This window comes from Diachasmimorpha longicaudata, chromosome 6 (assembly GCF_034640455.1).
Source record: "Diachasmimorpha longicaudata isolate KC_UGA_2023 chromosome 6, iyDiaLong2, whole genome shotgun sequence".
NCBI classification, from domain to species: Eukaryota; Metazoa; Arthropoda; class Insecta; order Hymenoptera; family Braconidae; genus Diachasmimorpha; species Diachasmimorpha longicaudata.
The window spans coordinates 3129440-3146823 of NC_087230.1; the positions used below are offsets into that span (position 1 = coordinate 3129440).

The following is a 17384-nucleotide window of genomic DNA, read 5'->3' on the forward strand; positions in this document are numbered from 1 at the left end:
TATCCCAACAGTCCCAAATGCATCAATTATTTTTTTACAGCGCAAAATTTATTCTTCTATTCCATTAGCTAGATCTGGAAAACGAATATTGGAGTTTTCTTTTTTTCCGGCCGAGTTCAGGGAAAAAATTGAGATAAAGGAGATATCGACCCTGAAGGAGGACAGGACTCACAAATGTGTAAATAAAGTACTGGAAATTATTAGTATAAATATTTGATCTCGCAATTTTTTCTTATTGAGAGAATTTTCAGCTCTCGGAAACAAAAAACATCAGGTCGTTCTCTCGTCTACTCCTCGCTCTCCTCCTGATTGATCCAAAGGATCCCCGCAGGGGTGCATTCCGAATCGGCGTATCACGGGGAATGTAACAAGGACAACTACCCACACATTTGCGAGCCATCTCTCTCGCGTCACTCCACCCCTTTTCCTCGGTTCACTCCAGTTTGTGGTTGATATTTGTGCAAATATGGCGGATCCGCTGAGCTTACTGCGGCAATACAATGTTAACAAGAAGGAGATCATCGAGAGGGAGAATCAGATCATCTTCGGGGAATTTTCATGGCCGAAAAATGTGAAAACCAACTATTTGACTTATGGGTGAGTTGTTTTTTTCGCTGAAAGTTTAGTGGCGGTTTTTGTGAGTGGTTCTGCAGTGTGGTGATGGGGCCCGGGAGAAGTAAACAGAGTTTTTAGGAGGTAAAACATTCGGTTTGACAACTGGACTTTTATTTTTAGATGTTTTGTTTGGGGTGGGGGCGGTGATCGCGGCGGAGCTCGAGAAGAAGACCTTGTTGGCGGCATTTGTTGTCCGAATGTTTTGTTTATTTCGTGGGGTTATTGGCATTTGGTTAATCTATTGTTTAACAGAGGTGGTAAGTTTTTTTTTTTATTGAGAGAGGTTTCTGACAGGTGGAAAAGGCATTTGCTAAGAAATATGGCCAAAGTTCACCGGAATTTCGGTCGGAAATTGTTGTTGAGAATTTCTTTAACAGGTTTAACAGGCATTTGATGAGAATTTAAAACTTTTTAATTTTATTTCATATTTTGAATTGTGAAATAGACATAGAATTTCACTGAAACTCAAATTTCAATTCCATTTCTGGGAATTAAATAGAGATTAATACATTCTTTGGTATTTCATCTCTGGGCGAATTTTAATGGAATTGATGAGTTGACAAAGACAAGTGGAAAATTATCTTTCCATCAGACCTGCTCTTTCTGGACAATAAATTGTTAAACAATAAATTTTCGTCTATGTCCTCTTCTCTCCCTTAAAAACTGGACTAAGTGATGAGCCGACTTATCTGGTTTTCTCATTTCGCTTTAAAAAAAAATAAAATACATAACTAATCAGAGAAAACAAAAATATCTCGAGGGCGGGAAGCCCTCCCCCCTCCCCTTCCCCGCAAATAATAAATCCCGTCCTCCTCAGCTCCGGCAAAGAGGGTACGCCAAAGGAGTACTACACTCTGGAATGCCTCCTCTTTCTCCTCAAACATGTCCAGCTCACGCACCCGGTGTACGTTCGTCAAGCGGCGGCGGAGAACATCCCGGTGGTGCGTCGTCCGGACCGAAAGGACCTCCTGGCGTACCTCAACGGGGAGACGGCGACCTCCGCGGCCATCGACAAATCCGCACCGCTGGAGATCCCGACGCAAGTGAAGCGCAGTGCAGAGGATGGCCTGGACAGTGGTCTCCTGAAGAAGCCGCGTTTCGAGGAGACTCACGTGCAAAAAGTAAAGGAACAGTTGGCAGCGCGCCTGGACGCCCCGAAGGAGGCGTCTGTTACTGTTGACAACATAAAATCCCTCTCCGAGGCGATGTCAGTGGAGAAAATCGCGGCGATAAAGGCAAAACGCCTGGCGAAAAAGCGAACGACGATAAAGGAGAATGACGACATCGGCATGGGCTCGGACCTTCGCGTCATCCTGGACATGGACGTGGACGACACTAAGGATATTGTCTCCAGGGAACGCCAGTGGAGGACTCGTGCGACAATTCTCCAGAGCACTGGCAAGATATTTGCGAAAAATATCTTCGCAATTTTGCAGAGTATAAAGGCCCGCGAGGAGGGCCGCCAGAAAGGGCCGACGGCACCGACGCCCATGACGACACCACGTGCGACGCCGATGCGTCCGCTACCGCAGCCAGCGGTATACAATCGTTACGATCAGGAGAGATTCATCCAGCAAAAGCAGGAGACCGAGGGCTTCAAGATTGATACTATGGGCACGTACCATGGAATGACCTTGAAGTCTGTCACCGAGGGGACAAATCCTGCTGTCCGGAAAATTCCACCACCCAGTGCCTCCGCCATTCCAACCTCAGGACTACTGCCAACGTCCGCGGCAAAACTCACACCCCAACAGGCCGCCCAGAACAAAAGACCCAGCAGAACTCCAATCATCATCATTCCCAGTGCCAATACATCTCTCATCACGATGTACAACTCTAAGGATATTCTTCAGGACCTGAGGTTTGTCTCTAGTGATGAGAAGAGGGCGGCCGGATGCAAGAGGGAGAATGAGATTCTCCTGCAGAGGAGGAAGGAGGGCGGACTCACTGTACCTTATCGAGTAGTTGATAATCCCCAGAAGCTGAGCAACAACGACTGGGAAAGGGTTGTCGCGGTGTTCGTTATGGGACCTGCTTGGCAATTCAAGGGGTGGCCTTATGAGGGAAATCCTGTGGAGATTTTCTCCAAAATTTGCGCCTTTCATATCAAGTATGATGAGATGAAACTCGATGCCAATGTTGCCAGGTGGGCGGTTGCTGTTATTGAGCTCAGTAGAACCAAGAGGCATCTTGATAGGGCGGCTCTGATGATGTTCTGGGAACATTTGGATAAGTAAGTCAGGGGGATTGGTGGAAGGGGAGGGAGGGGATATCACGCGATTCGTGCGTTGAGAATTTTTCTTCATAATTTTTTAATGTATACTCAAGTTTTTTATTTTTTTCATTTAAAAAAATGTTCTCAATTCTTTTCTTTCTTTCCGTCCACTCAATCTTTGAAATTCTTCAATTCTTTGGTAAAAAAAACTATTTTAAAGGATTTTAGAAGAAGGAATAATTAGCACCGTTCCAAGATATATTTTCGTGAATAATTCGTGAATAATTGATAAAAAATTGATTTCAGCTGTTGAATAAAATTAAAAATGCGATTTCCATCCACTATTTCTTGGAATTATATCTCGGCACAGAGAACCAAATTCAGAAGAATAGCAAATAAAAAGAAATTCTATGATGAAAATGTTTAAAAGAAAGCGTGAATAGTATTGTTAGTTCTTTGAGATATTTTATATCGAATTCAATCGTCTCAAGTTTTCAAAGCTTTCTTATTGTATTTTTTTTTCAACAAAAGAGAACAAAATCACAAAATATGGAAATTTGGAATTGAGAAAATTTTCCACTAATATTCCTTTTATTTTATTACCGGTCATTTAAAGGTGGACACCCTATGACGAGAAACCTCCAGCGAGGAATACTTTAATAACAGCTACTTGAACGAACGAAAAAAATTTATTCAAATATAATAAATTTTCATAATTCAACGTCGTTTGTTGTAAGACATTCGCTTGAAGCCATGAAATAGAACTAGACTTTTTTCCCCATTTTTATGGACAATTCGATTTTATGGAAAATTCGATGGAAATCAATCCATCCATAAATCATTAAATTTTAATAGGCCTTGAGGATCTCCCCGTTATGATAATTAGCATTTATGACCTCTTCAAAGCACAATCTTTATTTATATGATATTTATTCCGGTAAAGCTTTAAGTTGTGAGATGGAAATTCCTCACTTCGCTTATCCGAATTTCTCAATAAAAACGTTAAAAGTGGAAAAACCCAAGGAAATTCTTCTGAAAAAATTTCAACAAATTGTTTTCCTCGTAAAGAAAAAACTGGAAGATTAAATTAATAATTTAATTCAATGCTGCACTTCCTCTTCTAATTTTTAATTCTCTATTCGCAGGCATATGATCAAAAACAAACCTCTCCTGCGTTTCTAAACAGCTGGAGACCCTTCCCAACGTGTCATGATATTAGGATAGTCTTTTCTCCATCGTTGAGGTTTAAAGACGTCCGCCCTTTGAATAAGTATTATGTGTTGCATTTGTGATTGAGGAGTTATTGGCAGGATACGACAGACGGGAGAAGCTGCCTGTTGTTAACCTGGAAAATATGGGATTCCCCGGACTCTCAGTGATTCCATGTTTCACTCATCTCTCATTTTAACTCATCGACTTGCATTTCATCTTCGTACATCACCTTTAGGTATTAGCGTAACAATTGTAAATAGAGAATTCTTAGATTTGTACATACGAGAGCTGATTTATAAAGAAGAATATAGTTACAATGGCGAATTTCATGAATTGAACAGTGATTTTATTTCCTCACAGTAATTGTCCTATGGATTTTTCATTCTGGATATTGAATTAATTTATTTTATTTTATTTTCATATATTATATATATATCTATCCGTTCCGTACTGTTCCCTTCTCGAGGCTCTTAGAACTATCACAAGAGGTTGAAAAATAAAAACAAAGTGAGCCCTACGCTGCATATAAACATAAAATATGAAGTTTTTGCAAATTTGTGTCAATTTTTTAAACTATTTTTCAGTATTAACTGCACTTGCGTGAGCGAGGGGTGAATAATGTGATGAAGGAGAAAATTTAATACACAGTTTATTTAAACATCCAGATGACTTGAAGGTTCTCATATATTTATTTTTCATTATATTTTTATTCTGAATTTAGTCCGGATTATTTTCAATATTTCTGTCTGTCTGTCTGTCGATACATGTTTACCGAAAATATACACAGTAATTTTTTTTTCAGTCAATACGGTCAGTCCATCGATGGCCGAAGTTGCCGTTCATCCACGAATTAAGCTGTCGAATTATCCTATAACGGTACAACAAAAATATTCTCCTCATTCCAACTTTCTAAAATCACAATAATACGCCAACATGTCATCTCCGTTGAATTAAAATAATCGACAAAAACACAGGAATTATCTTGCCGTACTCGACGTAATGCGATAATTAGGGTACAATCTTTATTTACATGTTGCCATTGTTTTTTGTCCGTGTAAATAATGGACGAAGTGCATCAAAAAAATCCACATGGGTGAAAAACACTGGCTAATCATCGCAGTACGCATGCACCTTCTAATAGTTTCGTTATCAGGTGATAGTATGATAAATCGACAAGGATATATGAAAAAATGAACAAACCAGTTCTTACGGAATACATAATCGAGGCTGTCTGTTGCATTCTGTTTTCGGGCGTTTTTATATCTAATACAATGTGATTTATGATTTCTTCGTTGAGCTGTGACGCACAATATTGCCTAGTCCTATTTGAATGCTTTTCTAGTTGATCGGACAGTGCATCATTATCATTATCTTTTCTTAGCGACGATTATGCTGATTAGACGGCATCAAAACACTCCGTCGCACGTGTATCCGAACTATAGTTTTTGTTAGTGATGTTATGTTTAGCAAGAGGCGAGGTGTGCCATTTTTCGTTTACTAGTCAACAAAAAGTCTTTTCGTTTACAAGCAAACGAAAAGGCACTTTTCGACACGGACTGAACGTAGCAGCAGTGACAAAAAAAAATCTATTGCATGTAAAGTCAATTAAAGATAGCAGATATATTTAAAATTATCGAATTGTTTTTTATCATAGTCTATATATTTACGTAGAAACAAGAACAACACGAGATGTAGTTTATACTTTGAACTTTCATAAGCTGAGATAAAAAAATCTCAGTTTTGAGATACCTTTTTTAACCAGCTAATGTGTTATTATTATTATTATTGTTATTATTATTATTATTTCAATCTTGCATTAATCGTATTATTCACTATGATAGAAGAGAAAGAATCAATTACAATAGAAATTTAGAGGATTGGTATAGAGTTTGTAAAATTTTTTGTCAATTTTTTTTTGCAGTTGGATATATTCAGGAGTAATAACCTTTGCCTCCGTCCCGGGTGCAACAGCACACGAATTAAAATATTTGATGAGAGGTATTCCAAAAACACTGGTCTACTCTTACTGGGTAATTCCCACGTAACTTGTCCTCTTTGGGGAACGGGTTTGGTCCCATCGATATTTCTCACTCATACACACGTTCTACAAGAGTTATGCCCTTTCTGTGTCGATTCAGAGAGACATTGTCCTTGAATTGGTGGTATCGTGGGATCTGAAAATCAGAGCGTTGAAGACTGGAATTTTTTTTCATTTATTAATTTCTAGTTATTTTTCCGATGGCGTCATTATTGAGAGGTTGAACATAACAGAGTTCCAGTTACAATTTCCATTCATCATTTTTTCGGTTTAGACTTTCAAGTTTTACTTTCAATTTTCGATTTGGAAGCGGCGATTTTTCTTAAAGATCTATAAAAAATAAAAAATTGTTTCAAGGAGAGAAATGATGGAATGAAATGATTTGTAAACCCATCGAGAACGTGCACTTTTTTAATATAGTTTTAGGTGACAATAACTCGCGCAAAGTTGATCGACAATTAATTTTCAGCCTTAAAATAAAATTAACAATGTAATTTCCCCACAGCATAATCTTTTGAATATCAAGCACAGCCGTATTATTAGAAATAATTCGTAAATAAGTGAGGAACAATTAATTTGGAATTTTAAGATAAGATGAAAAATACGATTTGCATCATGATTCACGGAAATATATTTCTAACATTTTTTAGTACGTCATGAACTCTGCCATGTTAATGACTGCACCTCCCACATACTTAGAAACCGTGCGAGGTAATGTTTGACAATCAAATAGCAAACGATATTATCAATTCCCAGTGAAGTGAATAATGGCCGATTCGTCCAGTGAATTCTTCCTCCGGGGGATCTCAAGGACGAAGGCTTTGCGAAAGATTTTCGGCTTCTCCCTGTGACAAATGGAGTCTTTGATACCTCACCTTCCGATGAATATTTAAGGCTTAAATTTTGACTGATCAGAATTGCTAATTAGCTGGGCTAAGTGCCATTAGCCAATCTTCTCTCACGGAATTGAGAGTAAGTAAATAAACGTCTAATTTCAAATAATTTCATCACTCGTCGATTGGTCAATTATTTAGTGACAAGGACAATAACGTCGATGCAGTACAGAGAAGTCCGGGGTTTCATTTCTACGGTCAAATATTTTTTATCGCATAATTTTTTGACAATGTTTCATTTGTGCGTGTGAAAGAGTGACTTTTAATCAGTACATTTATTCTACAATGTGCCTTTTTTTGGAACTGTCAAATTTTGGGTGGAGTTATATTTGTTAGGGAGTGACAGGAATCGAATGTTCTCAATTACAAAATGTTGACTCGCCCTGCGGCCAGTTGATCACAAGGCCAATTAACACCTTGTAGTTAATGCCAGGGCCGATAATAAAAGCAGTCAAAATCAATTTCGTTAAATTCCGATGTTAGTTGGAATCTAATAAATAATTTTGCCTCACGGTGATAGCCTTACATCATTAACAACATTTGTCACTGCATATTTCATTCGAAGTTCATATACAAGTTCCAATTAACTTTAGGTTATCGGAAATTTGGCAATGATTTTGACACTTACGAAAATTCTATTTTTTATCGAGTTGAAAACCTAATCGAAAATTTTTTAGAGAATTATTTTCATTGACATAATTTCTATAAAAATTCGTTGGCTGAAAATTTCTTGAGCTTCTGTTTGATTATTCTAGTGAAAAGAGAGGAGAATGAAGTGAAAGAATTAGGAAAAATTCATGTCCTATATGAATTCCTGTATAAAATATCTTAACATCAACATTTCTATAAAAATATATCTTTCATTTTTTATAAACCATTCTATAAACTCCGTTCCATTGAGTCATGAAATATTTTCGAAAAAATTGAGTGCGATAGATGATTCTGTCTAAAAACCACAATTGTCCTAGAAAATGGCTAGAATTTCCATTAAAATTCCATAAAATTCACTAGTTTTTTCGTAAATTTAATAGAAAAAAATTCTATCGACTCCATTTCATCGATCCAATATCCAAGTGCTTTAAAGATTTTTTTTTCGTTCGTGTCAACATCCGAACTCCCCAATCGATAAAGTCCCCGACGTCTGGTTCAATCAACCGGTCATCGAAAAATCTGTGTGAAGGGGGGGGGGCATCTCTCCTCCAATGATGCTCGAGGAGAGTGCGAAAAGCGAGTAAAGGCCGGCCGGTCGTTCCAGGCCCGTCGGGGGTCTTTTCGTGATCATTAGGCGGTAGCCAAAGGGTCGACGGGGTTGCGGTGCGAGAGCATTGCTATAAAACGAGTCGTTGTAGGCCCGTTGCCCGTTAAATCGATCTTCCCTCTCAAATGTGCCGCACAGAGTGACTTCGAATAAGAGCGCAATTCATTGCTCAATCCATCGCTTTGTCAATCTACCATTAATTAAATTGACTAACAACCGTAATTAATATTGTTGATGACATTGTCAACCAGTTGAATATTTCAACTCCCGTCGCTTTCACTCAAATATAATTTGGCATTTTCTCACTGCTAATCGAGGAGTTTAGTGCACTTGTGATATTCCGATATTTACCAGTGATAATTTTCGTTACGTCTTAAAACCGGTGTGTGCAGATCATTTGGGAAGGAAAAATTGCTGAAACAGGCGAACTGTATTTAAGGTGAGATAACACTTTGATATTTCATTCCAACGTAATCGTTATGTCTTCGGTATTACGTTACCCATTTTTTATTATTAGTTGTGATGAAAGGGGATTGGCGGTGACGAATGTTGAATTCACCGTGAGATTGTCCTAAAGTTTTTGCTTCAGAACGGAAGTCCTATATTTTACTGGTTTTTCCGTTCTAGGAAATTTGAAATTTAAAGGTCTTTATTTCACATGAGATGCGGCAGTATAACAACATGTACATATGTATACAATTTGTATACAAGTTAGGTGGGCCAGAGCTATGATGGGCGTTATTTTCGCATATAAGCATTATACATGTCATAATTAAAATTCGTGTTATTATTTTAATTATTGTATAGCCTAAAAATGATAAATCTATAATATTAAATATCTTCGAGAGCCTAAAGTTTATAGAATTATTATATTCGCATAGATGTTTTTTATGCTAGTTTCCAAGTTATGTACAATAAATGTTGACAGTTTTTGTTAATAAAAACTTGGTAAAAAAACGGCAATGAGTTATGGTAAGTTAAGTAGTGCTGAACATACGAGGAATACCGCCTCTTCATAAAATTGCGATTTTGCCAAAAAAAATTGGGTGCGTAGGGGAGTCTTAGTGATATTCCAACAAATGTGTATCATTTCATACGCGAAAAAAATAGTGAAAGGGAAAGGATAAGAATATGGTGGAGTAATCAAGACTTTTTTAAATTCACATTTTATCAATTTATTACTATACAAAGTCCAAATTAATTATCATCGCTGCTCTCTGATGCATTATTATGTATAATATTTATAATTGGATCGGGGTAATAAATAAAATATGCAAGTAATGAAAAATTTCTCACGTCTATGTATCGATATTTCTCGCGAATAGAGCATGGCCAAGTGTCTATGCTTTACACTGTCTCTCTCTCTCTCTCCGGCACTCCATTTTTCTCTCAACCCCCCCCCCCGGTCTGGACTATCCATTTTTTCAGTAATTTTTCTTGCAAAAATCATATGGAGAATTATCCTGTTCCCCTTCCTACCTCATCCAAAATCCTATCCAAAGATTTCCTTTGACGTCACAAGAAATGTGGAACGCTATATAAACTTCCCGTCTTGCTCTTCTCCTTTCGGGTGGCGTTAAACGTTCAACGCTAGTCCCCCTCCACTGGAGCGTTAAACATTTAACGCAACCTTTTTCGAAGTCGCCTTAGAAGTTTTACTGCAAAGAAAAAGTGAAATAATTTGGGGAAAGGAAAAGGCTAGTGATAATGGAACATTATAGATAGACAGATACAAGTTAGACATTCTACATTGTATAGTTGAAGTATTGGCTCGTGGCCTCTAACTTACATCGCTCATGGTGGTTTTGTTTTATTCTGATAATAGGAGATTATTATCAGTGGAGCAAAGAGGTAAAAGCAGAGGAAAGCTAATCATAAAAAATCCTATAACTTGATAATTATAATGTTTTATTTACGGCAAGTATATTATGGAGATTTTACGAGTCATTGAAGTCGTTTATCAAAGAGTTTCAGTGAGATTTGAGATTAATTTCGAAATTATTAGTTAAGGGCTGGTAAAGTCGGAAATCACCTGTGTTGGGGCTGTTATGGAGGGAAAATTTATGGGTTTTATAGCAGGCATTATTGATAACACGATGGAATTTGTTTTGAGTGCTGGCCGACAGTCGGCCGACTGTTGGCCGGCATTGGCCAAATGTCGGCCCACTGTCGGCCATTCATCATCTCCTGGTAGGAACTTCCACAAATTTGACTAATTAGTCAAATTTGTTGAAGTTTCCATTCTCTAATTTCAATTGTAAGTTATGTGCAATTCTATGAAATGGTAAAGAATGTTTTTTACATTATGTCTATTGGATTACGGGATTGAAATAAACAACACGTCCGTTCTGTTTTATTCACTTTATAATTTATTCGATATTCGTGACTCTACTTTCGTCAGGGGGTATGTGCCCTTAGAGATTATTAAGACAGACTAAACTCAGAGATAGTAGCGCCTTGTTTTTGGGCCTCATGGACCAGAACATTTCCATCCCCAAAAAAGTGCTTCAAGAGAAGTAATTCAATAATTTAAAATTCCCGCCGACAAACCTTTGCAAATGTTGTTCCGCATGAATTAAAAATTATAATTTATTTTAAATTCATTTGAAGAAATCCACATAACTGAAATTTTTGTAAAACGTTCCCCACGTGAACCCACTTCGTTGGGACGTTGACAGCTCAACCTGCGCTGAAATAAAAGCAAATAAATTGTGCGGAGTCTCAGACCTGGTGTATTTGACAGATTGAACGAGGGAAACTCCATCAGTGGATTAAATGGGTTATAGCTCATCCCTCCAGCAAATGTTACCTTCACATAATCCTGAAAGGTCCTTTCCCGAGATGACGCTATTTCATTAAATTCATACGTCAGCGCATGTCCTCAGTTTCCAATAACTCATCATTCTGAACTGTGCAAACATTAGAGATAACCTGGGGCATGACTTCATTCCTCACTGACCTAGAGCCGGATAATTGATGGTTAAATTGAGATCTCAAACACTAAATCCTTCCTTTATTTTCAGAAGCACTTTGAACTGCGGGAAGTGATTGGTCATGAAGACATCGGCGGAACTGCAGCAGTACAAAAGTGAGTGCGAGTTATTCGATTTTAAGAGGTCATTCTAGTTCTTTTCTGCTTCACCGAAAGATCAGGTCGACAATATGACGCTCACAGAAATCGATTTTTTCAATAAATCCAATAATTTTTTTTCCTCAATTTTTCGGATTATCTTTAAAACTAAAATCCGTCGAATATTTGTTTCGTACAATCAAATTTTCAAAATTCCGATTCGGAAATTGATTCCAAGTTTTAGGCAGAGGAATATTTAATTTTCAAAAATAATTTTTTCTTGTAGTTTCATCAGTGTCGAACGCATGTAATCAGAAAAAACTATCAATTCGAGAAGCCCAATTTAAGCTCAAGAACTTAACGAATTAATTAATTTGATTTGAGATTTTTTTCGTCAGTAGATTGAGGAGAGTAATTGCCGTGTACGCGCATGATAATAAATTAACATCAGCTCTCAATTGACATAATGATCCCCCTGTCAACTCCAGCATCTAAACGACATACTCACCTTACAATCACATCGTTCATACTGTCAATACCGTGTAATTAATTATACATATTCAGTCAATTAATTATACAGAGAGGTGAACGCGAGAATACTTGATGAGAATCAAACAAGAACACGCTTGCGAAAGTTATGAATAATTGAAAAACAGAACAGAACGTTAGAGAAGTTAATAATGAAATATATGTTACGTGTGAAAATACTCTTAATTTTTTAAAATTTTAATTTCAGTTGTCTCAGATTATATTCGGTATTCAAATGAGATATTACAGTTTGAAAAATGAATCGAGAGTCACATGAAAAAGTTTCAGTTTTCATTCTATTTGTTTCTATTAATAAATTATTTTTAAATGCACTTGGAAAGTCATAAAAAACATCACTTCCAAAAGATCATTAACAATTCACAAAATTTCTAAAAAATACAATGAATTTTGTTAAAATAATTCCAAACTAGAGAAATCAATAGATAAACTTTTATTGCTTAATTAATTATAAAAAGCAAAAACGTGATATTTCTGCACGTTAATCCAATCGATTATTCGTTGGAAAAATAGAAAAAACGTGAATTTGGGTTGAAGAGGTGTAAAGCATTCTTAAAAGTTAAAAAGTATAGAAATCACTTTTATGCAATATTTTATGCTTTACAACTTCTATTAAAACTTTTTTTTCCTAGTCCTTACCGTTTTCCCAAAATTAATACCCCCCCCCCTCCCCGGGGGGGATTAATTTTCAAAAATCTTTCCCAATTCGTTTTTATATCTTTCAAAGTAACTTATATAAAAAATTCAAGTATTTACCCCAAAATTCGCATTTCAAGGCCTATTTTCTTGGACGATAATGCGCTTACTAGAAATGGAGTGTAATTAAATAAAAAATGCAGTCGACTAATTGTTTAATTTTTTTCTTGTCATATATCCACCCTAGTCGGGTTTCTACATTTTTCCAATATCATGGGATGACTTCCTCATTAACCGTGTCGCACTGTACCCCAGGAGTTGTACACCACGTACAGACTCTCTTGATGAGCAAGGGTATCCATGGAAAACCTTGGTCGATAGGCTGCCCATCAACCCAGCTTCATGGGAAAATGTTTTTCAAACACTTGTCAATTATTACTTTTGATAGAACTCCAGCGACTCAAAATAGCGACTTGCAATGTAATTTATCCCTTGTTGGGATTCATCATAGAATCATCAAGAATTAGGATTCATCATACTGAACGGTAGGGCAAAACGGGACGAAGAGGGGGTGTTGTTCGGAGCTACATTTGGTACTGACAATGGAAAGCCTGGAGGGACCGAGAGTAGAGTGACTGAAGGTAACCATCAGGACAGAATCCGATCATCTTCCGGTGACTTTCAGCTCTCAGAGTACGAAGGGAGAGCTACCGGAGAGACGTGCAGATGCAGACGGACCTCGAGCGAAGAGGTTGCGATGGAGTACAGAAACGCCTGAGATCTACCAACAAGAGCGACAGTGAGAACGGATGACCGAACTTGGGAAAAGGTGAAAGAAATGATCCGAGTCGCAGTTGACAGAGCAGGAATGATTAGGAACCCTAAAAAGGTTATGGGTGAGCCCAGATGGTTTACTAAAAAGTGTAAACTGCAGACGAAAAGGGTAGGGAACTGTCTGAAAATCCTCCTCAGAACAGGCGAGTACTAAGCACTGAGAGAAAGAAACTGAAGGTGATCCCTGAAAAGGGATCACCTCCAGGGAAAAAGGACATCATTGATTATATAAATTCAATACATTTTCCAATTGGATCTTCGGGAAGTTAGACAAATTTATTTTGAACTCCAATCCACCTGGTGAAGGTGATCCCTTTTCTGGGATCACCTTCAGTTTCCCCCTGTTCCTGCCTGAGGGAGATTTGCCTGATGGATCGAAAATAGCCCAAAAGAAATTGAAGAGAGTTTCAACCTAGCAGAGTGGTAGTAGGCTATCAACAAATTCAGAGCGAAAAAGGAGGAGATGACTCAATCACTACTCGTCCTAGTTGTGAGGAGTCGAAAGGGAACCACCCCTGGTGGATGCCTAGCAGCTGGAGAATGCGTCAGGGAGTGTTGGGGAGCTGCTACTAAATCCTGACTTCTCCCTCCACAATCTGAATCTTACCCTGAAGGGCATGGAAAATAACAAGGCCGTAGGCAAGATGAGCTTCTAATTGAGATCATAAAGGCTTTTACAGAAGAAATGATCTCGGGTGTGTTAGCTCCCATCAATCGAAGCTGTCAGGACCGCAAACTTCCAGGGGGGGTGGCAAGTGTCCAGAATTTGTTCCATTTATAAGTCACGAGATGAAGATCCCCTGAAAAATTGTTGTGGAATCTCCCATTAGACTCGGGACATAAAATATTCGAATACGATGGCATAAAGGATCTCCTCCTGGATTGAAAAGAATAAGCTACTAGGGAGAGGAACAAGGGAGCATATCTTCAAGTTAAAATACCAGGGAGGGAGGCTGTATGTCACTTTTGTTGATTACAAGGCCGCCTTCAACAGAGTAGACAAGGAATTACTCATTAAGAAATTGGGGAAATAGGGAATACTGGGTCGCATGATCGCAATGATATATGTAGAAGATAGATAGAGGCTCGTCACCTGTGAAGTGATGACCGAGGAGGAAGCGACGGACAGGTTCCAGATGAGCACAAGAGTCAGAGTCAGTGTAGCCCTCTCAGCCTGCTCCTGTTTAATGTTATGCTGGATGCCATCGACGAAGATTGGGAGAAAATTGCGTGGGTGGCTCTTAGATTGGAAATGCCAGGATTTCCTGCCTGAAGTATGCGGACGACGTTGCCCTAATAGCTGAGCACCCTGAAGACATGCAAGAGATGTTGAAGCGGTTGGATAACCACTCGGAGAGGTAGCGGATGACAGTGAGAAACGAGAGACGAAAAAAATGGAGGAGAATGTAAAGGGAAACTTACTGAAGGGGTCGACGTGATCAATTACTTGGGGTATTGGTTCTCCACCAAAGAAGACTCGGCCAGACACTTGAGGCATATGACAGGAAAGGCTCAGCAAGTAGGAGAGTCATGAAAAGGGCAAAAATCAACACTCTCTGGTGACGGCTCTACCTGATGAGGTCCATAGTCACATCGGCTATATTGTAGGGCGTGGAGCGAGATACCTGGAATGTAGTTCTAGCAATCACGCTCCATGAAAATGGCAATGGGAGGTGTCAACAATGTGCCTAATATCTCAACTTCATAGCAATTAATCACCTAGAATAAATTAAATCATAGTGTAAATAAATCATATAGATTTGAGCATTTTAAATGATAAAAAATACACTTTCCGATGATTGTTGGTTTCGAGACTTCTGTTCGATGGTTTCCGAAAGATTAAAAGTCGAATACCCGACGGCAGACAACTCGCGCCTCACGGTTCCATCATTCAGCCAAGCGATCTAACCACGTCGGTCACCGTCGGCGGTGGCGTTTGATTAGTTATTATACTTTCTTTTATTTTATCATTGAATCGTCTATCTCTATAGCAGACGACACATTTGAGTTAATAATTAAATTGACTCAAAACAATTAATGACTTGGATGAATCACGTGTTTATTTTCCAACGTAAGGTTGATTTGGGCAGTTAAAAAGAATTATTACAAAATTAAAACAAACTGATTTAGTGAATTGATGGGAACTGTGAAAGGTCGTAATATCTCAAGAACGCGCACTCTTATTTTTATCAACGTGAGCTCACTCGACGTTCAAAGACTACTGACTCTACCCTCTTTCGTTGTCTCTCCAGGTCAAACCCTTGTTCCTGAGTTCAACAAATTCCTCCCTTCCTCCCTGAGGATGAGTAGGGGCATCAGGATCCTTCTGATTCATGAAGAGGGATTCTTGATAATGTGATTGGTCAGTTAACGGTTTATGACTTGGGTGTTGACCGAGTCTGCATGGAGTGGACAATTCTGGGTGTTCTGAAAAATGTCACGTCTGGGGAAAGGCCCACCGTGGTACTTGAGTTTGAAGCGACTGAAAGGGCCTGAGTCGTGAGCCGTTTGAATACCGACGGTTGGGTTGAAATAAAAAAATGAGTAATAAAGTTAAATTTTCTTGGGCCTTGCGGAGACATTGACAAACTTATGGGGAAAATCTCACAGTTAACACTAACATCGTATTGAATATTTAGAGAGACCTTCGTCGGTTTTAAATCTTGGAGAAATTACGCGAGTCTTCCATGTGCTAGAGAAAATTGGATAGGATGGTATGGCCTGAGAAATCCCCATGAATTTTCTTAAAAAGAAGAAGCAATGCGTTTACATTAAAATGCTTTGCGCCTGAGACACTCGACCCCCCACAGTTCCAAGAATATGTTTTTAATACGGAACAATAAAAAAAAAGAGAATTGCCTCCTAAGCATCACTAGGTGAACCTTTCGACTATTCTGTACCTGGCAATTGCATACCAGCATTTGTTTTGTCTCATTCATCGGCTTGCTCTTTTTGCTGTTTCAAGTTTTTCCACATTCATACTGTCAATTTGGCTGTGGTGTTTATTTATCCTCGCATCCTCATTTGAGAACACCAGTGAATACGGAACAATAATTGACAAGAGGAAGAAACGTCTGTACTCCGCGGATTTCTCTAGGAGACTAAACACTGGTCACAAATACCAAAAGAATATTCGTCACCTAATGAAAGAACTCTTTCTAATTTCTTCCTACTGGATCATTATTTATGTCTATCTAAACTGACCGGAGACTCTCTGGAGCCTTCTATGTCCATTTGTTTTGATAACAGTAGTGTAACTAATTAGCTCCTATTTAATTTCACGGTTCAATCATTTCTATTCAGTTTTTAACATTTATTTTCTAGTTAAGGACTCAATATTATTCTACCTAAGTTGTTCACCGAACGTACTTTACTCGAAAAATCGTTCGAGAGTATTCCCAACCCTCGGTTCGTTGAGGGTGATAGGCCAACTCAATAGATAGGGCCATTTTGCCTATTGGGCTGGTCCACGTGTTGGGCTGTTTACGTCATAAACAGCTCGAGTATTGTCCGCTATCCTCTTGGACGTTTAAACCTCGTCGATTATGCGAGTTAATGTCAAGAATATTTCCAACAGCAGTTACTGTAACTGAAGATAATCCTAACAATATACCTAAATACCCCAATACTACTGCATTTAATATTTCTTTACCCTCCATTTCCGACAGCATTGATTCCTCTTTTTCACTTTATAAATAAACAATCATCGTGACTTTGACAATGAAATGATCTCCCTCACTAATTAATGTCTTTCCTAACCAACAAGACGACTGCACAGTTCATATACATATAGTCTCATAAAAATAATATTTAATAAACAATTCTTTATTGGTTATCAAATTGTCATTTACAGTTGCCCCGATAAATACTACGAACCTAATTTTAATTTTCTCTTCTTTAACTTTGAACTTGGCATTAGCATTTATTCCGAGACATCGGCAGCATTTATTACCGTAAAAACGATTGGTGTTTCAGAATGTATCATTCTATTCATGATTGGTGTGATCAGCAGTGCTCTCGCTTACGCAATTTATGCTGTTGATCCCGCAAAATTGATATTCGAACAT

General features: G+C 38.2%; 2 protein-coding genes and 1 long non-coding RNA gene across 4 annotated transcripts in view; 2 read left to right on the top strand and 1 right to left on the bottom strand.

The window, feature by feature from the left end:
• Positions 1-4909, top strand: LOC135163546 (parafibromin-like). Its single transcript, XM_064123066.1, has 4 exons — positions 1-187; positions 252-597; positions 1433-2848; positions 3976-4909. Exons 2-4 carry the CDS (start codon positions 467-469, stop codon positions 4010-4012), a joined length of 1584 nt encoding a protein of 527 aa, XP_063979136.1. The 5' UTR covers positions 1-187; positions 252-466; the 3' UTR covers positions 4013-4909.
• The window catches only part of LOC135163545 (scavenger receptor class B member 1-like), an 18697-nt gene continuing 6167 nt past the window's right edge, over positions 4855-17384 (top strand). Inside the window, exons 1-3 of one of the 2 annotated variants that reach the window (XM_064123064.1) lie at positions 4855-4918; positions 11255-11319; positions 17293-17384. In XM_064123064.1, coding sequence (XP_063979134.1) covers positions 11286-11319; positions 17293-17384 — 126 coding nt within the window. In that variant the 5' untranslated portion in view covers positions 4855-4918; positions 11255-11285. Of the gene's footprint in view, positions 4919-8185; positions 8671-11254; positions 11320-17292 lie in introns of those variants that run through there. The other variant, XM_064123063.1, reaches the window with a different exon arrangement.
• Positions 12319-17384, bottom strand: part of LOC135163553 (uncharacterized) — a 5716-nt gene continuing 650 nt past the window's right edge. The window contains exons 2-4 of the long non-coding RNA XR_010299140.1: positions 14740-15036; positions 14411-14626; positions 12319-14117 (exon numbers count right to left, since the gene is read on the bottom strand). This is a non-coding gene — a long non-coding RNA (uncharacterized LOC135163553). The remainder of the gene's footprint in view (positions 14118-14410; positions 14627-14739; positions 15037-17384) is intronic.